At 47.2% G+C, this 21,483-nt stretch overlaps 1 protein-coding gene across 1 annotated transcript; it reads right to left on the bottom strand.

The window, feature by feature from the left end:
* Nucleotides 1-280: 280 nt before the first annotated feature.
* On the bottom strand, nucleotides 281-7,558 carry LOC137216753 (nuclear RNA export factor 2-like). Its single transcript, XM_067722775.1, is given in 19 exon segments — nucleotides 281-366; nucleotides 369-466; nucleotides 1,004-1,076; nucleotides 1,726-1,768; nucleotides 1,864-1,979; nucleotides 2,088-2,146; nucleotides 2,253-2,360; nucleotides 2,503-2,558; nucleotides 2,642-2,710; nucleotides 3,093-3,129; nucleotides 4,928-5,037; nucleotides 5,225-5,332; nucleotides 5,452-5,540; nucleotides 5,688-5,757; nucleotides 5,896-5,976; nucleotides 6,087-6,197; nucleotides 6,313-6,396; nucleotides 7,007-7,160; nucleotides 7,394-7,558. Coding segments are annotated over 18 exon segments (1,449 nt in total). The 5' UTR covers nucleotides 7,058-7,160; nucleotides 7,394-7,558.
* Between the last annotated feature and the right edge of the window lie 13,925 nt (nucleotides 7,559-21,483).

Raw genomic sequence — 21,483 nt, 5'->3', positions numbered from 1 at the left:
GTGGTCACCTCAAAACAAAAAAAAGAAGGAAAATTTGTTCCCGTGAAATCCTGCCAAATCACATGCAAGAGAAATGGTTTATCATGCTGCCTAAACACAGTGCCTGATAAATGTAATGCCTAAACTGGACCCCAGTTTAGGTAGCTTTATATGTACCACGAATGAAATGTTCAGATTAAAAATGACTGAAATAAACAAGGAAAACAAATTACCTTCAAGTTCCCATTAATCACTCCTCTACTCCTCCCAGCTCCCTCCTATCCCCATGCAACCCCAGCACTCATTTCTGAGACCACTAGAGGTTCATCTCAGATGGGGTGGAGGATGCCTGCATGATGTCCTGCTGCTGCTGGGAGAGGGGTGCATGGAGCTGGAGGTGGGTGTAGACAGTGGGATGGAGAACAAACTCTGGGTCTCACTGGGGTTGGCATCCCTCACAAACAGCTCGTCATTCACGATGCACAGACTGAAGGAAAAATGGGCCCTCAGACAACTGATGGATGGACACCCACACCCCCAATACTGACTCTGCTCCCACTGGCACTCAGCAACCAGATTCCTTCCGCATCCCTCCTGTGTCTGTCTCCCAGGTTCCTTGACTGGTACCTCTGCCCCTCCCCACAGAGCCCACCTTTGGAGAGACTGTCTACCACCTTCACTTGATTTATAGGTTCATCCCCAACTCACGAGCAATTTCACATTACCCTTTACCACAGCCCAAGGGCTGGACGCTCTGATGCCCAATCTCGGAAGAAGACACTGAGTCACACAGAGGTCATGTGACTTGACCAAGATCACACAGCGAGTGAGTGTTGTTTCAAGGAGAGAACCCATAGGCCGATTCCAGAGCCCACGCTCTTCCTAACCACTAGGCTACACTGCTCCTGGGATCTCCCTGCTGGCTTTCCACAATGCCGAGTAAACCTAAGGTCTTTGCCACCACATTTCCACGCCCCTGAGCCCAGGCGGGGATGGGCATTCCCACCCACAACAGGGCTCTCACCTGGCGTAGCGGGCAGGGGTAGCGATGAAGGTCCGGGCAAAGGAACGCACACAGCCCTGAGAACTTCCTTCCACTTCAACAGCAAACAAACAACAGTACCCCTTACAGCTGCACGTGCTGTACACGCTCACACGGCGGTCCCCAATCAGGGTGTGACTGGACACTAATGCGGAGAGGACAGTTGTTCACGGGGGCCAGGGTGTCGGGAATGGGGAGGGCAAGTATAGGAGCAGTCTGCGCCCAGTGACAGGGCCCCTGACGACCACTACACAAGTTCACGGGATGCATTTTTCACAGCCGCCCAAGAGGTGGATACTACTATCCCATTTTGCAAATGAGGAAACTGACACCTTAAGTAATGGCCCAAGTTCTCAGAGTAAGTACCTGGGTTGAGAGCCACCAAACGCCACAGCCTGTGTCCCCAACGCCCAGGGTGTGCAGGGCAGACAGGCATGGACACAGCTCAGACCTGGATTGTCTGTGGGAAGCCTGAAGGCAGGAGAACACAGTGGGGAAGGGGAGGGGAGAGGAGGGGAGGGGAGGGGTGGAATGCAGGGAAGGGAAGGGAAGGGACGGGAGGGGGAGGGGAAGGGAAGAGAAGAGAAGGGGAAGGGAGGGGAAGGGAAGGGAAGGGGTCAGGGAAGCTAGGTGGTTCTGGGAGTGAGCCTGGCCAGGGGGAGGCAGCAGTGGGGCATCTGCGCTGGGGGTCTACACACACTCACCTTCCTTGATCACCCCACTAATGGAGAAGCAGAGCATCGTTTCCTGAAAGGGAAGAGCCCAGGCGCCTAGTCACCACCTCCACCTCCCACCCACCTGCAGCTTCCTGGGCCCGCCCGAGGGGGGAAGCAGGTGCTCACCGTCTGGAACCACGTGTCCACCACGAAGGAGCTGAAGTCATGCTGAGTCTTGGGCAACACACAGAGGGTGTGCACAATGACACGTTTTGTGTGTTTCAGCAGCTGGACCCGCAGGTCTGTGAGGGGAGGGGAAGCGAGCGAAGGTCAGGGGCTGCCACGCCCTGGGCCCTATGATTGACCCCTTCACCGCCCTTTCCCACCCAGTCTTCCCATCACACACTCACAGGGGTCCTTGAGCTTCTTCATATTCCTGCTGTCCTTGAAATACTCGCACAAGCTGCTTCTAGGAGACAAAGAGCAACAGTGGGTGGTGGGTGTTTGCAGGAGCTGGCCTGTGTCTGCTGGGGGGCCACACGGCCCGGGAGCAGAGGCTGTACTGTCATACTCACGGGGCTGGGTCCTCGGGGTGGAAGAGAATCGTCAGGGAGAAGCAGGCCTCCTCGTGATAAGCACCTGCGAGAACCTGTCTGTCTCCATAGTCATGGATCAAGTAGTACCTAAGGAGGACCAATGAAGACAGTCTATCTCTGTGGTCTGGACCTCAAATGGACTTGAAAACTCCCCTGAGCAGACCTGTGCTTAGGTGGCCTCACCTGTCCTAGCCCTTCCCCCATTGCTCAGCTTCTCAGAGGTACTTACTGCTGCAGGAATTGCAGGACTAGGCTCTTCAGCTCATCAGATACAAGGAAGCTGCGCTGGAATCAAATGGCACTTGAGACTATGCAGTAGATAAAGCCTCCCTGCAACACCCCAAATGTTGTTTGATCCTTTTCCTCACCTTGCAGAGCTTTACTATGTAGGGAGTGTCAACGTCAACGGTCACTGGTGACGGTAACTCCTGGCCATCCTGGAGAAGGGAAGAGGAAGTCAGGAGTGGAGACCAGGGGAGTGGCCCTGGATGATCCGGGAAAAGGATGGGCCCAGGAGGGTGAGGGTCAGAGGTCAGGTGTGAAAGGGCCCTGGAAATTCCATGGGAAAGCTTACAGTGGATGTCTTCATCATGAGGTCCTGGAAGTCTCTAGTGTTATATTCAACTTGTGTGTGTGCGTGTGTGTATTTATGGGTATTTTTCCAGCAAGTATATCCATGTCATTTTCAGGAGTCCATGTCCCCCAAAATGGTTAAGGTTCTGATGCTAATATGTGATCTAGGCAAGACCCAAAGGGCTTGAGGGCAGGTGCAGAGACCACCGACATTCGTAAGAGACAATGATTTACGTAGGCACTTACCAGGCGTAACAACTTCGGGAAACATTCTCTGATGGCCCTGTCCAAAACCAAAAATAGAGAAGAGGTGGTTGATAGTTCAAGGTTGCAATGCTTCCTTTGAGTTAAAACAGTAATACCATAAACAGAGATCAGTGTGTTCTGGCCAATCCAGCAGCACCCTTTGCCCACCTCTGCTCCTGATTTTAGGGGTTTTCAGTCCACTTGCCTGTTGAGCACTGAGCGTCTGTCATCTTACTGTCTGAAAGGCACTGTCTCCTCATCTCTCTCAGTACCTTCACTTTAATATTCCTTCCCTGCCTCCCTTCCTCTCCTTCGCCTGGGTAGCTCCCACCCAGACTACTCGGACTCCCTTCTCCAGTGCCACAGGGACCAGCATTTCAAACCCGTGCTGCAGGGCTTCCTTCTCCTCCCTCCCTTCCTCCAGGGCCCCACTGAAGGCTGTGGGGAGAAGAGCGGATGGAGTGGGAGCCCGGGGCTCTGCTACCTCACTGGGGGTCCAGCATTCTGGCAAGACCCCGACACCCCCCAGGGATGGCCCAGGATGCTGGGCCAGCAAGGTGAGTGAGGTGGGGCTCAGGGAGGGAGATGGAGGGGATGAAGACAGAAAGGGAGTGAAGGTAGGAAGGGAGACATGAGAGAGACATAGGGGCACAGAGACAGGGGGGAGAGAGACAACAAAGGGAAGGGAAAGAAGCTCTCCCGTGGTCGGGGTCAGGGAAGAAGAGAGAAGAAAGGGGAAACGGCACACTTGTTGCAGCTCTTCACCTGCCCCAGAATCGCCCAGACACACCAGGTAGGAATGGAAAATATGCACATGTTGGGCTGGGGGCCCACTGGATGCTGGCTGAAACTTTGGCACCTGTGTGAGCTCAGCCAGACTTGGGCATGGGAAACCGAGCAGCCATGGGGGCAGATCTTCCCCAGAAGGAGGAAAGGGTCAGGTCCCAGCTCAGTATGGGGCTGAGGATCCGTGGCCCCCTCTGATGATCACCGTCTTCTCTCCCGATGACCCCTGCACCTCTCTGAGTTGGTTCTTTATCTGAGGAATCATACCTGTCTCAGGCTGCCCAGGGCTCCTGTGAAGGACCAGGCGGGATGATGTGACGTGTGCAGGGAGGGATGGGAAGTGCCCCTCAGAGGCCTGTCCTTCGGTCTCCTCTACCACCTCTGCCCTCTGCCTTCCACTCCTGCCTCAGGAAGCCCTCTGATCACTGGCGGGGGCCCACGTCTGGCCCCTGACTCAGGGAGCCCTGCTTTTTCCCAAGGAGGGTCCAGCTCCTGGCACTGGGCCAGCAGAATGGATGACATGACAGCAGCCACCCATGGCCTCAGCCCTCAGCATGGCACAGGAAAGCCCCCATGTCAACATGGGAGAGGAGGGGGGATCCCTTTGGAGGAAGGGGAAGAGGGCCCCTCTCAGAACGGGGGAGGCAAACCCCATCTCAGCACGAAGAAGGAAGGCTTCTCTCAGCAAGAGGCCCTGGACTGGAGGACCCTTCTCAGTCCAGGGCGCCAGCATCTGGATCAAGGATGGTCGCTCCTGGTCCTGGTGAGGAGGAGAAGTCCTGCTTCCTGGGGCACACTCTTGGGAGGCCTTGCTGGAATATAACTGGGCACAGAGAGCTGGAAACAGACCCCAGAGCGCCTGCAGAGGTGAGCAGGTCAGGGGAAGGAAACTCCTCACCGGTGATAGGCACAGAGAAAGCAGAAGGTGGGGCCTGTGATCCTCCCAGAAGACCAGGGCTGCCACCTTTGGCAAAGGGGCACTGTCACAGATAGTCTAGGCTCCCATGGGTGAAGGTCACCAAGAAGGGTGACAGGGTGTTCACACTGACCTTACATAGGTGGACTGGTCTGGGAAAGTGTCACACAATGGGTTCCCTTGCAGCCACAGCTCTTCAAGCTTCAGCCCTTGCATCTTGTTCAACTCCCACACAGACGTCAGCTGAGAAATATGGGGCAGAAGTGCGAAAAGGAATCCCAGGGAAAGAGGGACATCTGGATCCCTGCACCCCCAGACCCCTCCCTCCCACACAGGTACCTTCACCTGCCTCCTGTCATCACTCTGTTGGACACTAACATGCCCCACCCCCCACTCTCAACCCAACTTTGACCTGGCTCCCTCTTCTCACCTCATTTTTGGAGAGGTTCAGGATCTTGACCGTGGGGGCCATCTGTATAATGTCAGACAGGCCATCCAGCTGGTACAGTTTGTTGCTGCTCAAGTTCAAGGACAACAGCTTTGGGGCAAGAGGAGGTAGAGTGAAGGTTACTATCTAGGACCTTGGAGACAAATCTGCCCTCCTCCCCATCTCTTCCACCCCCTACCCTAATACCAGCACTGGGCCTACAGCCTTACCTCAGGGAAATACTTTTCGATGACCTGCAGGGTGGCAGCCATGCAGCTTCTTCGATTCAGAAATATATCAATATCATAGCCCACCAAGTCTTCAGGAAGGAGAGGGGAGGGAATAGGATGGCTGAGTGGGGTGTGGGGCCAGCACCAGCCCCTCCCCACGTTACCATCCCTAAGTTCTCCCTCCAGGAAGACCCCTCTGCCCTCACCCGCCCTAGAATTACTGCTGTCAGCCGTACCTGGGTCAAGGCAGAGCCTCTGGAGGTCAAGAGCTTGCTGGGAGACATCAAATCGTTTGCTCAAGGTCAGCTGCGGAGAGAGAGATGGAGAGAGCCGCTCTGAGGCTGTGGTGGTGGCAGGGAAATCGGGGGCGAGGGGGACGGGGGACTGGAAGAAGGAGAGGTGGGTCTGAGCGCTGGCACACTACTCGCCGTGAGTCTCCATTACCTTTAGCTGCTCCATTTCTTCTGGCTTCAACTTATCCCGCACAGAGTAGGGAACAGCGGAGGGGCTGACAAAGACAGGTATCTGCAGGAAGAAGAGGTGGGGTAAGCACCAGGAACTCTAGTTCCAAAGAAGACAACCAGCCCCTGGCCTGTACTCCTTCCTCAGGATGAGGTACACATAACGCCCTCGACACACACCTTTCGGCTCTCCTCGTCACGAATCTTGTAGCTGACATCCATCAATGCAGAGGCAGTGCTAGCTTCCTGGACAAAGAACCGAGCCCCATTTTGCATAAAGTGGAACTACAGGGATTGAATACAACAGCAATAGAATCAGAAGCCAACAGACCCTGCTGAACCAGGTCTCTCTCTCCCCCTTCCCTGTGCCCACGCGTCTGGCTTCGGCATCCTCTCTTACGTCCACTGGAGTGAACGGGACACTGCAATGGCTCTGGATTGACTTCATTAGCCATGTCTTGTCATACTTTATCCCACAAGGAATCTAAGGATGAAAAGAAGGCATGGGAGAGAGGACAGACAACAGGGAATTTAGGCTGGAGGACGAACCTTTTCCTGTTCTTTCCCGGCCTTCTACTGAGCTTGAAAGGGCTTGTAAAGAAGGGACCACTGGCATGATTTCTTACGGGTGTGCGTAATATGGATTTCCTAAGTACTCTTTCTCTCCAGTCAAACTCTCTTCCACATAATCAAGGTGTCAGAGATGATCTTCCTTTTATCAATATCCAGGAGATCCTACCCAGCGCACACACTGCTTGCCCCTCAGACAAGGTCTCCAGAGGCTCGACCCTCTGTCTCCCACACTCAGCTTGCCAAGCTGAGACCTCCAATGTGGAGTCGCTCCATATCCTTGGCAGTAGTTTCCATCTTTGCTTTGAGACAGGCTCCTCCGTTCTCCTCACGGTCAGCCTGCTCCCTGTACATTGCTTCTCTGAACCTGCCCTTAGATGAACAAGACTGTTAACTCCTGGTAATAAAAAGGACAGATTACAAACTGTCCCCAGTGAAAGAAACCAGCATCTCTACATGAGACCAACACAGCTCCCCCTGCCTTTTCTCTCCTGCACATTCCATACATTTTTCAGGATACTCACTGTGACCCTGAACCAGCTCCTTGGGGTTCCTTCTTGTGTGTTCTCCCCCATTTCTCTCTCCAGAGGTTTTCTGTTTCTCCACACAGTAGTATGCACGTGGCCTTCACTGTGCCATCTCACTCCTCTCTTGTTGCCTCGGATGGTACAGGGAGAGCTGCAGGGGGGATGTGGAGAGAAGGACGGTGAGTGGCCATAAGTGCTAAGAAAGTCTTCTGTACACCCTCGTCTCTTTGCCACCAGCACTACAATTAGGATTGCTCAACCATTATTTCACTTCTAGCATGCTTCAGTTTTGCAGTGAGAGAAGAAAAACAAGTCCACGGAGCGTGAGAGAGGTGCATAGTCCCAGGGGCTGCTGTGCACAAACCCTGCTGCCTGGCCACTTACTGTCTTACTTCGGGGTCCTCCTGGACAACCCTCTTCACCACGTTTCCATCATCCTTCTGGAGGTGTGAGGGCTGAGGCTCACACCCATCGTGTTCATAACGAGGGCTCCTCTCGCCAGAATTACCTGGGAAAGAACTCCAACCTTTCTTTCTTCCTTGAGGTGATCTACCACCATCACTGTATTCTGAAAAGAGCAACAAAAATACAAGTTTGCAGACACATCTGTGGTCCACTTACCACGTACCATGTCTTAGGCTAACAGCATGGTAGGGCAGGCCAAGTGCCAACGTGGCCTAAGGGACCAGTCCCACAAGCCTCAGAAAGGACACTCTTCTGCCTGCCCAGAGAGGACAGCCTTATCCGACAGATGGCACTATCAGGGGAAGAATCGAGGAGGAGCAGGATGAGGAAGAGGACGACAAGGAGGACAAAGAGGGAGGAAGGAGGAGAGGACAACTGCACTGAAACTTTTAAAACAGTGGAGCAGGACTGATAAAGAACCGAGGTGTATGCGTCCATGGGCTAGACTGGACACCAGTCATATATACCAGGAAGGCACCCGAATCTTGCCTTCTCTGAGGACTTTCCAGCAACCACACCAATACCTCTCTCGTGCTTCCCAAATCCAATGAGCCACCATACCGATTCCACTAACAACCAGCAAGCTAGCTGGACATCCTTTGCCAGTGCACTTGGAGCTTTAATGTCAGGTGGCACTGAGGTAACGGCCTCCTGAACTGTCTCCCTCCCTCCAGCCTTGCCCTGAACAATACTCTGTTGGAAAGAGCCAGAGTGACCTCTCTATTGGGCCAGCCTGAAATGCCTTTCAGCTCAGCAGGCAACTCTTCCTAACTTCAGCCCTTTTATAACAAGGGTGTGAATGATAACCTGGAATGATGTGTCAACCACCATTTCCCAGTGTTTAGGGATTCTTCTTTTGGCTTTCTATTACTGGTGGCTAATTTGATTCCATCATGGCCAGGGAACACACTCTGGGAGATTTCAAGTGTTTTTTTTTTTTTTTTAATAATTTTATTTCTTTATTTATGGCTTCGTTGGGTCTTCGTTGCTGCACATGGGTTTTCTCTACTTGCGGCGAGCGGGGGCTACTCTTCGTTGTGGCGCACGGGCTTCCCGTTGCGGCGGCTTCTCTTGTTGCGGAGCTTGGGCTCTAGGCACGCGGGCTTCAGTAGTTGTGGCACGCGGGCTCAGTAGTTGTGGCTCGAGGGCTCTAGAGCGCAGGTTCAGTAGTTGAAGCGCACGGGCTTAGCTGCTCCGCGGCATGTGGGATCTTCCTGACCGGGACTCGAACCTCTGTCCCCTGCACTGGCAGGCGGATTCTTAACCAGCACACCACCAGGGAAGTCCCTCAATTCTTTCTGAGTTTACTGATGCTTGTCTGATGGTCGAGGAGATGGTCTAACTTGGTGAATGTTACAGAGACCCTCGGGGAAAAACCTCTTCTCTGCTGTTGGTGGGCGGACTGTTCTCTTTATGTCATGCAGATCTCGTTAGTTTACTGTGTTATTCAGGACTCCTATATCCTTGCTGATTTTCTCTCTAGTAATTCTGTCACTTGCTAAGGGGGAGGTGGGTGTGGAAAGCCCCCACTATAATTATAGATCTGGCACTTTCTCCTTTCATCTCCATCAGTTTTTGCTTCATGTACCTTGAGGCTCTGTTGTTTGGTGCGTACACATTTAGGAACTTTATGTCTCCCTGGTGTCCTGATCCTTTCATCATTCTGTAAGGCCTCTCTTTGGCTCTTGCTCATTTTCTTTGCTCTGACATCTACTGTACTGGATACTGAAGCTACAGCCACGCTTAGAAAGTGTCCTGGGTGTACCTCACCTTGTCTTCACTCCTAGCAGTTGTGTTGCTGTTCACCCCTCCACCCAAAAATTCTCCCCTCCAGCATATCTAATTCACCATGTCAAAAGATTTGGAAGTTTTTCCGCACCTGCAGAAATAAGATCATGTCAATTCTCTCTCCCATGGGTGGATTCACTAAGGGTATTTTATTTTTAACACATTCCACTGAAACAGTGAACCAGCAGATAATCATACTAGTGGCTTGTGGGGAGGGAGGATTATGGTAATTACACTGTTAGAAACCAGCTTCCGTTGGGTTGTAATACTTAAGGTTCTCTAGGTTTGTGTGCTGTGCCTTTTGTACATTAACTATTCCATGTTGTCTCAGGGCACGCTTATGAGTAAAGATCCGCCCACTGCTGATCACTCCACGATGGACTGATTACGACCAGGCCTCAGATGAACTCCTCTGGGGAGCCCTTGCTTTCCCTGTGTGGCCCGCTGTCAGGACAATCCTGCTACTCACAACCTTGGGACTTTCCCTGTGTGGCACTGGAAGTGAAAGGAAACACAGATAGGGCATTTGACCCACAAATGCCACTTGCTCAGTCCCCAAACCTCGGAGGGGGCCTGGCGTGCTCTCTTTCTCCCACACTCCACATCCAACTGGTCAGGAGATTCTCTCGGCCCCTCTCTCACAGTATGTCCAGAAGCCGGCCACTTCTCACCACCTTCATTACCACCACCCTGGCCAAGATACCAACAGCTACCTCCTGGACTGTACTGCTGTCCAGCTGGCCCCTCTGCTTTCATCCTGGCTCCCTTACCTGTCTCTTTTCAACCCAGCAGCAGACAGCAAGTCAAATCATTTCACTCCTCTGCTCAACACCACATAACGATGGTTTGAAGCCCACCAACATGTTCAAAAGCCAGGAGTTCATAATGACACTCATCAACAATAACAACAACAAAGAGGAACCTTACTGGTGACCTTTGGAGAATGCCGGGCAACCAACGCGTTTTCAGGAAAATCCAGCAATGAAAGGGAAAAATTCACATTTTAAAGGGAGCAGTAAGGGCATGTGGTCTACGTACGGTGTATAGGAAGAGTCAGAGTCATTTGCAAGAACCCACTTTCCTTCCGTAATAACGTTGCCAAGGGGAAAGCGTACAAGGGAGCTATATGACAGCTACCGCAGTCCCCCGGCTGACCAACTACGTCGGGTGCCTGAACAGGGCTAGAGACCTCCCTCATCAAGGTGATTCAGACACAAGCAATCTCAGACATCGACTTGTCAAGTATTTGATAGAATAATCCAGTGAAGCTCTGTCACTTACTGCGTACGTGATTTTAGGCGAGTATTTTACCTCTCTGAGCCTCAGTTCCATCGTGCGGTAGTGCTGTTTGCCATGTGTTTCCATTTGTCCCTGTTCCGGCGACCTGGAAGAGCTGTACTTCTTGACCTCCTTTGTTTGGGCAGGGCTGTGTATGTGACTGGTTCTGGCTAATGGGTTGTGAGTGACATGTGCTATTTCTGGGCCAGAACATATGGTTGTTGGATTGAGACCTTGCAGGGTCCTCTTCCCCTCAGGCACAGAGACTGACAACTTTCTAGATGATGGCTGCTCTGTCAGTTTGGGTCTCCAAGTCATTCCAGTAAGAATGGCTCAGACCCCCAAAGTCCACCATCCTGTGAGGGGCATGCACCTGCCATGGACATGTAGTCGAAGTGAGGAATAAGCCCCTGAGATACGGGGACTGTCTATTACCACAGCATAATCTAGCCTATCTTGACTCTTGTATCTTATCTGTGAATTAAAATAACATCCTCTCAGGATTTTTCTGAGGATTAAATGAGAAAACTGGTATGACAAGGTTGCCACAGTGCTTGACATAAAACAGAAACTCAAAAAATGGCAGCTATAATGATTAAATAATAATAACAAACTAGTTTTGAAAAAGTGTGGAAAATTGGTATAAAATGAGAGCTATTTCATCCACTCATCCTTACGGGTAAGTTGTATCATCTTTTCAAGAGTGGGGCATTTTATTTTATTTTTAAGACTTCCTAATGACTAGCACTCATGCACTTATTGCTTGCCGTCATGATATCAGAAACATAAATTGAGGTTATATGTAAAGAATGAAAAAGTGGAAAGATTAAGCAAAAGAGAGAAAGACTAATGACGTAAGATAAAATGAGTTAGTAATAAGTAGTTTCTTAATGAGAAGAACAGATTATAATTATTAGAAAGCATACATTCTTCTTAGTAAACAAAGGTACAAGGTATTAATGCGGCAGAAGAGATTTACTTTCAACAGGCTTTCCCAAAATGTTTTCTGAGGAACACTAGTACTTCTAGTGGTCTGTGGAAAAATGTTCCTTTCCCATATAGCTTGAGGAAACTACCTGCTACAGACTGAATGTTTATGTACCAACCTAGTCTCCAAGGTGACAGTATTTGCAGGTAAAGTCTTTGGTAGGTGATTAGGTCATGAGGGAGGTGCCGTCATGAATGGGTTTAGTGCCTTTACAAAAGAGGACCCAGAGAGCTCCCTTGCCCTTTCTGCCATGTGAGGATACAGCATGAACACAGCCCTTTATGAACCAGGAAGCAGGCTCTCACCAGACACTGAACCTGCTGGTGCCTTGATTTTGGACTTCACAGACTCCAGAACCGTGAAGAATAAATTTTTGTAATTTGTAAGCCACCTGGTCCACGGTGTTCTACTACAGCAGCCTGAACAAGCTAAGACACTATCCTATTCTTTGAGATTCAAGTGGCATATTATCTTAAAAATATGACAATACAGAAATCCTTTGTACCTTCATTATTGTATGTCCCATATTTCTTCAATGGATAAAAACATTTTTGTTGCTGCTGTCTCTCAGACATAGTGTCTTGTAGAGCAAACCTGAAAGTGCTGAAATGAGAGGAAAGAAATGGATATTATATAAGAAAAAATATATATATCACCCCTTTAACCATCTCTCAAACCATATTTAAATCCCTCACAAATGTAAACACCATCTTTTACTTGCTGCATTTTACTCATTAAGTACCATCTACGTGATTTTTATGAAATGTATCATCTATAATTTTACTTAATATGGTTTTCTTAAATAAATTCACTGTTTTTTCCCACATGAAGGAAAGGGGAGAGTTTTCAAGGAATGTAACAAGGAAGGGTTAGAAAATCAGGAGGAAAATCAGAAGCCAATAGTGTCTGGCTGGACTAATTTAAGCCATTTAGAGAGTCCAAGCAGAAAAAGATTATGGCATCCCACCCCCCACACACTTTGCAAAGCTACTGATCGGCAAAGCAAAGACAGAAAACAAATTCTGAACCTTAAGGTGCTGGCTACTTTCACATTTTTACTGAAAAAATATCAAATTAAACAAAGTCTCTCTCCTTGCCTCTCTCTACAGAACAAATTAAGAGACAGAAGTTAAGATCATATTTTAAATCATCGATACGAACTGGCATCTAGGAGTTCTCCGGTGTCCCTAATAACAAACGTGGTCTGAGGAGCGCAGAGGACGCCATCACATGGCAGGCAGTGAATACGAATACGGAAGAGAGATAAGCAAGAGTAGGGCTTTAACGTGGGGGTTGGGAACGAAGGGGAAAGGGAGGGGTCCACCCAGTTTCCCGAGCCTAGCTGCCGAGAGCAGCCCATGAACGCCTGCCGCCCGCTGTCCCGCCAATTCTGAGTAAACCTCTAGTACCGGCGGGCGCCCCTCCTACCCGACTACCGCCTACCGTCTACCGCCTACCGTGGCAGAACATGAAAGTCGGTGGAAAGGTTGGCATCGGAGCCAGAGCCTCATCAAAGTTCCCCCTCAGCCAGGACAAGTACCTTAATTCTAAAGGTCTTCTTCACCTCTCGGTCTGACTCCTCAGAAGGCTAAGCCGAGCTACCCACCGTTCGGCAGGCTCTCCACACGCTGAAAGGGCGCCCCCCTCGGTCGCAACCTTACGGCGTCACGTGACTGCGGGACTGACGTAACGTAACGCAACGCACCTCTGTGGGGCCCTACCTGACTTCCAGGGGCTTGGCTGGCGGAGGCCACAGAGTAGAAGGACGCAGGTGACCTCAGGGTTCAGGAGCCCTCTATCGTGAACTGTGACCGAGAGAAGTGAGCCTCAGGAGACCACAGCATGTCCCATGACCGTAGAATATACACAACCAACAGCCGAAGGGTAGGTGCGGTGTTCACATGACGGCAGGCGCTTTGCCTGCCATGTGATGGTAGCGGCCACATCCGTGTTGACTCAGGGATCTGAAGATTCTGGTAGCCAGCAATCTTCACGAGACAGAGATGGCTGAGCCTGATGTGTGACCAAGGGGGATGTGTGACCGACCATAGCATCCATACGACTCTCAGAAGCAGGTCACCTGTGTGACTTGGAGGGCTGAGGCTTCCACATGCCACTAGCTAGTGAGGGCCACATGACAGGATGAATCCACATGATGGGCAGGGTTTAGGAGTCTGCCATGCTCTAGCGACTTGAAAAGCTGGATCTACCACATGATCATAGTGGCAATAGGTCCAGAGAGACTACACGAGCTCAGGGTTTAAGGGCTCATGGTGCTGACATGGCCAGTAGGTCTGGGCCTGCCACATATCTGTCAGGGCCTGCCACTTGATGGCCGCATCCGCGTGACCATAGCCTTAGGAGCCCACGGTGCTCAAAAGCTGGGTCAGCCTCCTGAGTGTAGGATAGTGACAGCAGGGTTCTCCCGGCTGCATGTTTCAGGAGGCCGTTCTCTTCACGAGACCAGGAGACCTGAGATTGCCCACATTCCTGGGCTTCCCGTTGATGGTGGTGCCTCCCGATGATCTTCCTCAGAACACAGGCTGGCTTCACCTGCCCCAGCCCCCTTTTAATGTGCTAATGTGCTTCTTTCGTGTGCTAATTCTGTTTCCCTATAACACGTGAAATTTAACACATAAATTAACACATAGCAATGGACTAGGTCCTCCCTAAATCCATAACCATTGCCATATTTTAGGGACCGCTTCAAAAACCTAAGCGTTGGGTACAGGTAAGCTTTGTTGCCGTAATTTCATGCAAGTCTAAGAGAAATGAAAGCAAACTCAGTAAGTGAATTTTAGCTGTTAATTTGAAAAAATATATATATAATGATTACTATGTGTCAGGCACTTTAAAACGTCAACCCCTTTAATGCTGGCAATTCTATAAACGAGGTACTATGATGATTATTCCAGTTTTCACAGATGAGAAAGTGGAAGCACAGATGTGTTAAGTCACTTGCCTAAGAGGTAACTGAACCTATAGGTGCCAAACCAGGGTTTACTCCCAGGCACCCTGGCTCCAGACTTTGTGTTTTGATCACCCACAAGAGTCTCCAAAGAAAATTAAGAATAATTCAGCCTTCCTTATTCAGACTAACTGGAAAGCCATCCGCAGTTACTGAAAAGTTGAGATCATAGAGGACCTCTTTAAAGTGCCATTTAAATAATTTCCAGTACTATCAGTAATTAGAACGAATCCAAGCTGAAGCCATGTAAGGCCCTCGGATTCATTTTAAGGTATAAATATAAACTTATCCTTAATAAGTGAATATTTCTGTATATAAAAGTTGGTATAAAATGCTAGACGTTAGTTGAAAACGTTTCCTTCTTTTATTTTTAAACACTCTAAAGAGAAATATTGCAGACTTTATGGCTCTTTTTCTCTAAAGAGAAAAAGTGCAGACTTTATGGCTCTTTACGGAATTCCAAAAGTTAAAAGTGAGCAGAATCTGAATTAGATATTACTGCATTTATATTTTGTTTGCATCTTCCTAGAAAGGACAGAGAAAGGGAAAGGAGAATATACAATATACTTTAGTTTTTTTTTTTAATTGCAGTTTTACAAACACCTCTTTTGCTGATTGGTGCGGAGAACGGAAGATCTGTCTGTATATCCAAAAGAGATTTGATGTGATCTTGCCTGTTTGCTGGCTTAGGCAAACTTAATGCTATATAAGCAGTGGGATTATTTTGCCAGCACCCTGCAACGTGGCATGGCTACATAAATAACCTGAAGAAAATACAACAGACCAAATTTTGCACCATGGTTAAATTTGAATATACTAGTAAGGATAACAGACTGTGTTTGTAGTTCTAAGCCTGTCGAAGGAAGTAGTGATTTTTTGGAGTGACTCTGTTTGGGCACATTGCTGTTACTTGGATAATTTTGGAAAATTATTTATGGGACACATGTAAATGCAGGGTATGAAAACGGAGCCACGTGTTTACAATAGAGCCTATTATGAAACCTCAAGATGGATTTAGGAAGCATCTGTATACAATCACTGGATGGAATCCAACAGCAAGACCTGATGTCTGTCCCAACTGTAGCTTCTGTAATGGGCAAATCCACTAATGGTGATTGAGGTCAACTTCTTTCACCAAAAGGCAAACCCTGGAGTTCTAATTATAACTTTACTTGGGAAGGGTCAGATATTCTCCTGTCAGAACTAAAGGTCGTATCATTTATTCTTTCCCTGTGATGATTACCAGGAGTTATTTTAGGATTTAAAAATATATTTAGTTACACCAGTGGTTGCCCGTCAGCTCTTTGTAACATACATTGGGGAAGGGACGCTAAGGCTATGGGTAAGCACCTGTATGAACACAGCCTATATGAGCTAGGCAGTTTAGGCACTGCATGTATCAGGTGCTGTGTCTGTTTAGGTGAGGCAGGCTGATAAGCTATTCTTCTTGAATGTTGTTTGGCAAGGTTTACTGGGAACAACTTTTACTTCTTTTATATTTCTGTTTTGGGGTGGACGTTTAGGAGTGGCTTTGTTTAACACAGAGAAATGGGAAAGGAGAATAACAGACATTTGTGATGCTGCTAAATTAAACTCAAATGCTTTTGGTTCAAACACAAATATGTACAACTCAAGTAGAGATCCTATGTGAATTTACTTTCAGAAAGTAAAATTGACTTAATCTGGTAACATTATCCAAGAGAACTTATGAGATATTGCTGTGCCTTTATAGAAATGGTAATCGAAACATGTTTTTCTTTGTTCCTTTAAGAAGCTCATTAATTAACTAGAAGTGACTTTACTGTCAGTGTCAAGCAATGGGAAAGAAGAGAAACAATTGTAGGTAGTGCTCCCTGTCAGAGTACTCAGTGTGCTCCCTTCCCCCAGCACAGTGTAAATTTTAACAGCTCTAGGTGATGAGCCCATTCCTGGGGAGTACCACAGCCTGGAAACAGAAAATTACATCCACCGTGAAAACTTCTTTTGAGGACAAAGAATGGAAAGGGGCGAGAAGGCAGGGATTCCTTACAGGGTTTTTGCTCATAAACTATGTCATTTGTGATGGTATGATTCTCTGATACACTTTGAAAATCCGATTCACGTGAAGACCACTTACACGTGAAGACCACTTACACGTGAAGAGCTGGTGCCAGCCTGTTGGTGTTATGGGCTGGGTCCTGGTATGCCAGGCGGCAGGGCTGCGGTGGTTCTTGGGCTAGTGTTCCCAGAGGAATATTACTTTTTGCATATTTACAAATATGTACATTAACAGAAGATGTTCTTTAATTTTATTACATTTTCATGAGACTGAATTTCTTCTAAAACCTTGAAGCTTTTAAAGATATTCCATATTGAAATTTAATGGTGCTCTTCAAAGAAAATTGTTGCTGATCATAAATGTTGACAATTTTCTTGCTTCTCACCTTTCATACCTTTATGAACTCTGTGTTGTATGTGTACAGAATGGTAATACTTGATGAAATTGTAACTATAAAGAATCCATTCCCTTCTAGTCAAGCTATCCTGACACAATAATATCAAAGTACGATAGTAAAGAGAAAGCTTTGCCAAAAATTTGAGAAAGAAAAAGAGATTTCAGTATGCTACCATGGATGCCTTTGTGGTCCTTCCTAAACTTACTGCAGGGGTGAGAGCTCTAGTGCTTTCTAGCTCCCCATTCACTAATTCAATGTAGGTATTTCCTGAATAGAAGTATTTGTTACCTGGAAAGACATAGTAGTTGAAAACCATTTGAGCTTGAGTACTGTGGGTATTATGCTCATACTGATAATTGTGCTTTCAAATGGTGCCTGAAGGTGAATATTTTTCTCTACCTACGCAATATACATTCCTCATCTTCCTAAGTGGTCTCAAACTTTCATTAGTGCATTTCCTCCCTCATACAGTCACATGTTTGGGGGGAATTTGCCTGCTAGTTCCAAGAGTGAGACCAGAGTTACTCTAGATCTCACGCAATAATCCTATGTCCCTAGTCACAGTCATTGGTTCAAGATTGGGCCTGAGTCTTTATATCTTTGAGCCACTGGATCAACTAACCTAAAGTCTCCTCTACCTCTGGGCTCTCAGTTATATAAGCAAGTATCTTTCCTTATCGTATACACAAAAGTGGATTTTACTTTCTATTACTTGTAACTTTGTTACTTACTGCTATATATGTTTTTGAAGATATGTTATCAGGTGAATGTAAGTTCAGAATTTGTTATCTTCTTAATACATTTTCTTTTATGATTTGATAGTAGCCTTCTTGGTTGCAATCGCTTGATGTCTATTTTGCCTGATAGTAATACAAATTAACCACGTTTCATTCAGTTTTACTGATCATTGGTATTTTTTACCATCACTTTATTTTCATCCTTTCTGACAGTCTACTCTACCTGCTTCATGAACTACTGAAACACGTTCATAATGCCTGTATTAGACTGTTTAGACTGCCACAACAAAAATACCACAGACTAAGTGGCTTAACAACAGAAATTTGTTGTCCCTCTTTGTATACACACTTCTGCTGTCTCTCTGTGTGTCCTAAACTCCTCTTCTTATAAGCACACCAGTCAGATGGGATTAATGTATCCCCTAACAGCCTTAAATTCACTTAATCACCGTTTAAAGGCCCTATCTCCAAATCCAGTCACATTCTGAGGCACTGGTAATTAGGGCTTCAGGATATGAATTTTGGGAGAACACAGTTCAGTCAATAACAAAACCTAATGTTAAGATGACGTTATCATAGAAAACAAGAGAGCAGAGGCAGGAACAATGATGTGGAGCAGGCAGGAGGATGGTATGTTAGGCTTTCATTTTCCTATAGCTTCTCCAGTTCCTAAAATTCTCGAATGGCCAATGAATCCCAGGCATTTGACTGAGAAATTTGCATTGCTACTACCTCAGCCTGGACCTAAAGGATGGGAACTAGTATTCCACACTTGTTAATAGCTCACAGCATAAAATCTAACACTTTCCTATTATCAATAGATCTGCTATTTTCTTTCAAGATAGTTCACCCTTCTTATCCTCAGCTTCTTAATTAGATACAGAGACAAAATAATTAGTCATACAACTCCAACTGTGAGAATTAAATGAAATTGAGATCTACTTCTGCACATCATCAGGGCTGATTGCTGGGTGGAAGGTTTGGAAAGCTGTTTCCTCAGCCATTTATGCACAGAATGTTCAGGCTCATTCTATTCTAACAGCTCTATGTTCTAGGTCATGCCACAGCACTGTCAATGAGACATGCAGAAGGGGAAGAGTTGCATCTGTGCACTGGGGTTAGACCTTTTGGGGCCCCAATTATCTCACCAAATACCTCCCTTACTATTTAGCAACCAGAGCCACGTGCAGTTCCCTATTTTGACTCCTAATCTTCCAGAAGACAGAGACACTGTCTGAATTTTTTCCTGGTCCTATCTTCCCTTCTTAGCACTTCGCTTGACATGCACTTGGTACATGAATGAATGAATAAGTGGATGAATGATATTTATATTCCACACATATATCTTTCTTGTCTGACAGTTCGTAGCCCCTGGCAGGTCAGAGCCTTAGGCTTACAACTAAGTCCAGTGGTTAGGACTCGGTGCTCTCACTGCAAGGGGCCCAGGTTCGATCCCCGGATGGGGAACTGAGATCCTGCAAGCCACGCAGCACAGCCAAAAAATAAAATAATAAAAAGAGATGGATGCATTATGTTGAACACAAATTATAGCTCAGTGAAGTTGGATTTAATATGTCTTTGTAACCCTTCCAGAATCTAGAGCTGTGTCATGCTCATATGTGGAATCAACCTGTATTTTCAGATTGAACTGTACAGTTGGGTTTTTCGTTTGCTTGCTTGCATGCTTGTTTTTTTTTTGTTTCTTTTGGGGTTTTTTTGCCACAGCCAAGAATATTCTCAGGATCTCCTGACTTATACATCCAACCACATGCTCCCCACCCACATTTTTCATAGGCTCCACAAACGACGTGGTCAAAACTGAACGGTTAGTTTCCTGGCATTGCACCAAAGCTGGTCCTCCATTCATTTCCCCATCGAAGAAAACCGCCCTAACCCAGCTGCAAAAATCCACATTCCAAGAGACACACTTAATTCCTCTCTATCCTTACCACAAACGTGGACTTCATCAACAAGTTCAGTACTTCCAAGATACATCTCATTTCAAACCCCATCTCACCCCTTCCATTGCTACGACTGTGGTCTACGAGACTGTAATGTGTAGTAGCCTCCTAATCTTGTCTCTTGATCTTACAGTTGCTCTATTTCCGTCTGTCCTCCAAGGAACATTTAGAATGAGCTTTAATGAGGTAGATTATAATAATAATTCCCTTCCTTTCAGAAAGCACCCAGTGGCTCCATCATAATAAGAACAAAACCCAGAGTCCTTCCCATGGCCCACAGGACCTACTGTTATTGGGCCCCTCCTACCATTCTCACCTCATTTTCTAACACTGTCCTCCCAATACACACTGCATACAAACTGTTCCTTAAAACTGCCAAGGTTGCCCATATCTTAGGGCCTTTCGTCTTGCTCTTCCCTCTGCCTCAAGGGCTCAGCTCCTATATCTTCCCACTGCTGACTGTGTACTTGTTGTTATTTCAATATTAAATCTAAGTTACGTCTTCAGAAAATCCTTCCTTGCCTTCCCCACCCTAGTCATTCTCTGTCACATTTTCCCATATTATTTTCTTAATGGCTCTCAAATCTTGAGTGTATCAACCCCTGTAGAATGTGAGCCCCATGAGAACCATGACCCTGTCTGTCAGGTTCTCTGATTTATCTCCAGTGCCTATCACAGTGCCTCACATATCATTGGTAACCAATAAATATTTGTTGAATGAATGACTGAGTGAATGACGTAGATTAAGCATGCTAAGTTGTGAGGACTCAGCCATATTCTGGGACACGGGATTTGGGAGGATGGGAGAGTGAGCTCAGGTGTTTCTGAAGCAGCAGTTTTGTTTGAACCCATGAAAACTGTGGTTGGAAAACTGGGTAGAAAGGACATGATAATTGAGGTAGTGCTTCTAGCTGCCTTGGGTATGAAAGTGTAGCATATGTTCTATACTTATTCTCCTTCTTTCTTAATAAAAGAATCCCAAATTTGTTTGGGACAGTAATGTTTCCAGTAAAAGACCACATTTATAGCCTCCTTTGCAACCAAGAATGGTCACATGACCGACTTCTACCTAATGAGGTGATGGCAGAAGTGTTGTATAGTAGTTCCAGGAAGGTGGCTAAAAGGGAGATGAATTTCTCAGACCAAGGTATTTCTCATACCATCTGTTGTGGACTGAACTGTGTCCTACCCAAATTCATATGCTGAAGCTTTACCCCCAGTACCTCAGAATGTGACTGTGTTTGAAGATAGGGCCTTTAAAGAGGTGATTAAATTAAAATGAGGCTGTTAGGGTAGACACCAATCCAATATGATTGGTTTCCTTATAAGAGGAGTTTAGGACACATAAAGAGATAACCAGGGTGTGTGCACAGAGGGACAGCCATGTGAAGAAGGAGTAAGAAGGAGGCCATTTGCAAGCCAAGGAGAGAGGCCTCAGAAGAAACCAAACCTGTGGACACCTGGATCTTGGACTTCCAACCTTTAAAACTGTGAGAAATAAATTTCTGTTGTTTAAGCTACTCAGCCTGTGGTGTCTTGTTATGGCAGCCATAGCAAACTAATACACCATCCGATAAGGTTTTCAAGTTTGACAGCTCATTAGAAACAACTGAGGTGAACCTTAAAGATACTGATGACTGGGCTTATCCCTAGAGGCTCTGATTCAGTTGGTTGAATCTGAGCATTAGAGGGGATCCTAATGGATATCCAGAGTTGAAAACCACACGTCTAGGAGAATAGTTTTTTGCACTCCATTGAGCAGGCTGAGAGTGATGAATCTAGCATCATTTAGAAGGCATCCCCCCGTATCTCCCTCCTTCCACTGTTTTTCCTCTACCCCATATGCCCCTTCTT

Source organism: Pseudorca crassidens, chromosome X (genome assembly GCF_039906515.1).
Source record: "Pseudorca crassidens isolate mPseCra1 chromosome X, mPseCra1.hap1, whole genome shotgun sequence".
Taxonomy (NCBI): Eukaryota; Metazoa; Chordata; class Mammalia; order Artiodactyla; family Delphinidae; genus Pseudorca; species Pseudorca crassidens.
The sequence above is the reverse complement of the archived record's forward strand: the minus strand, read 5'-3'. Positions and strand labels throughout refer to the sequence as shown.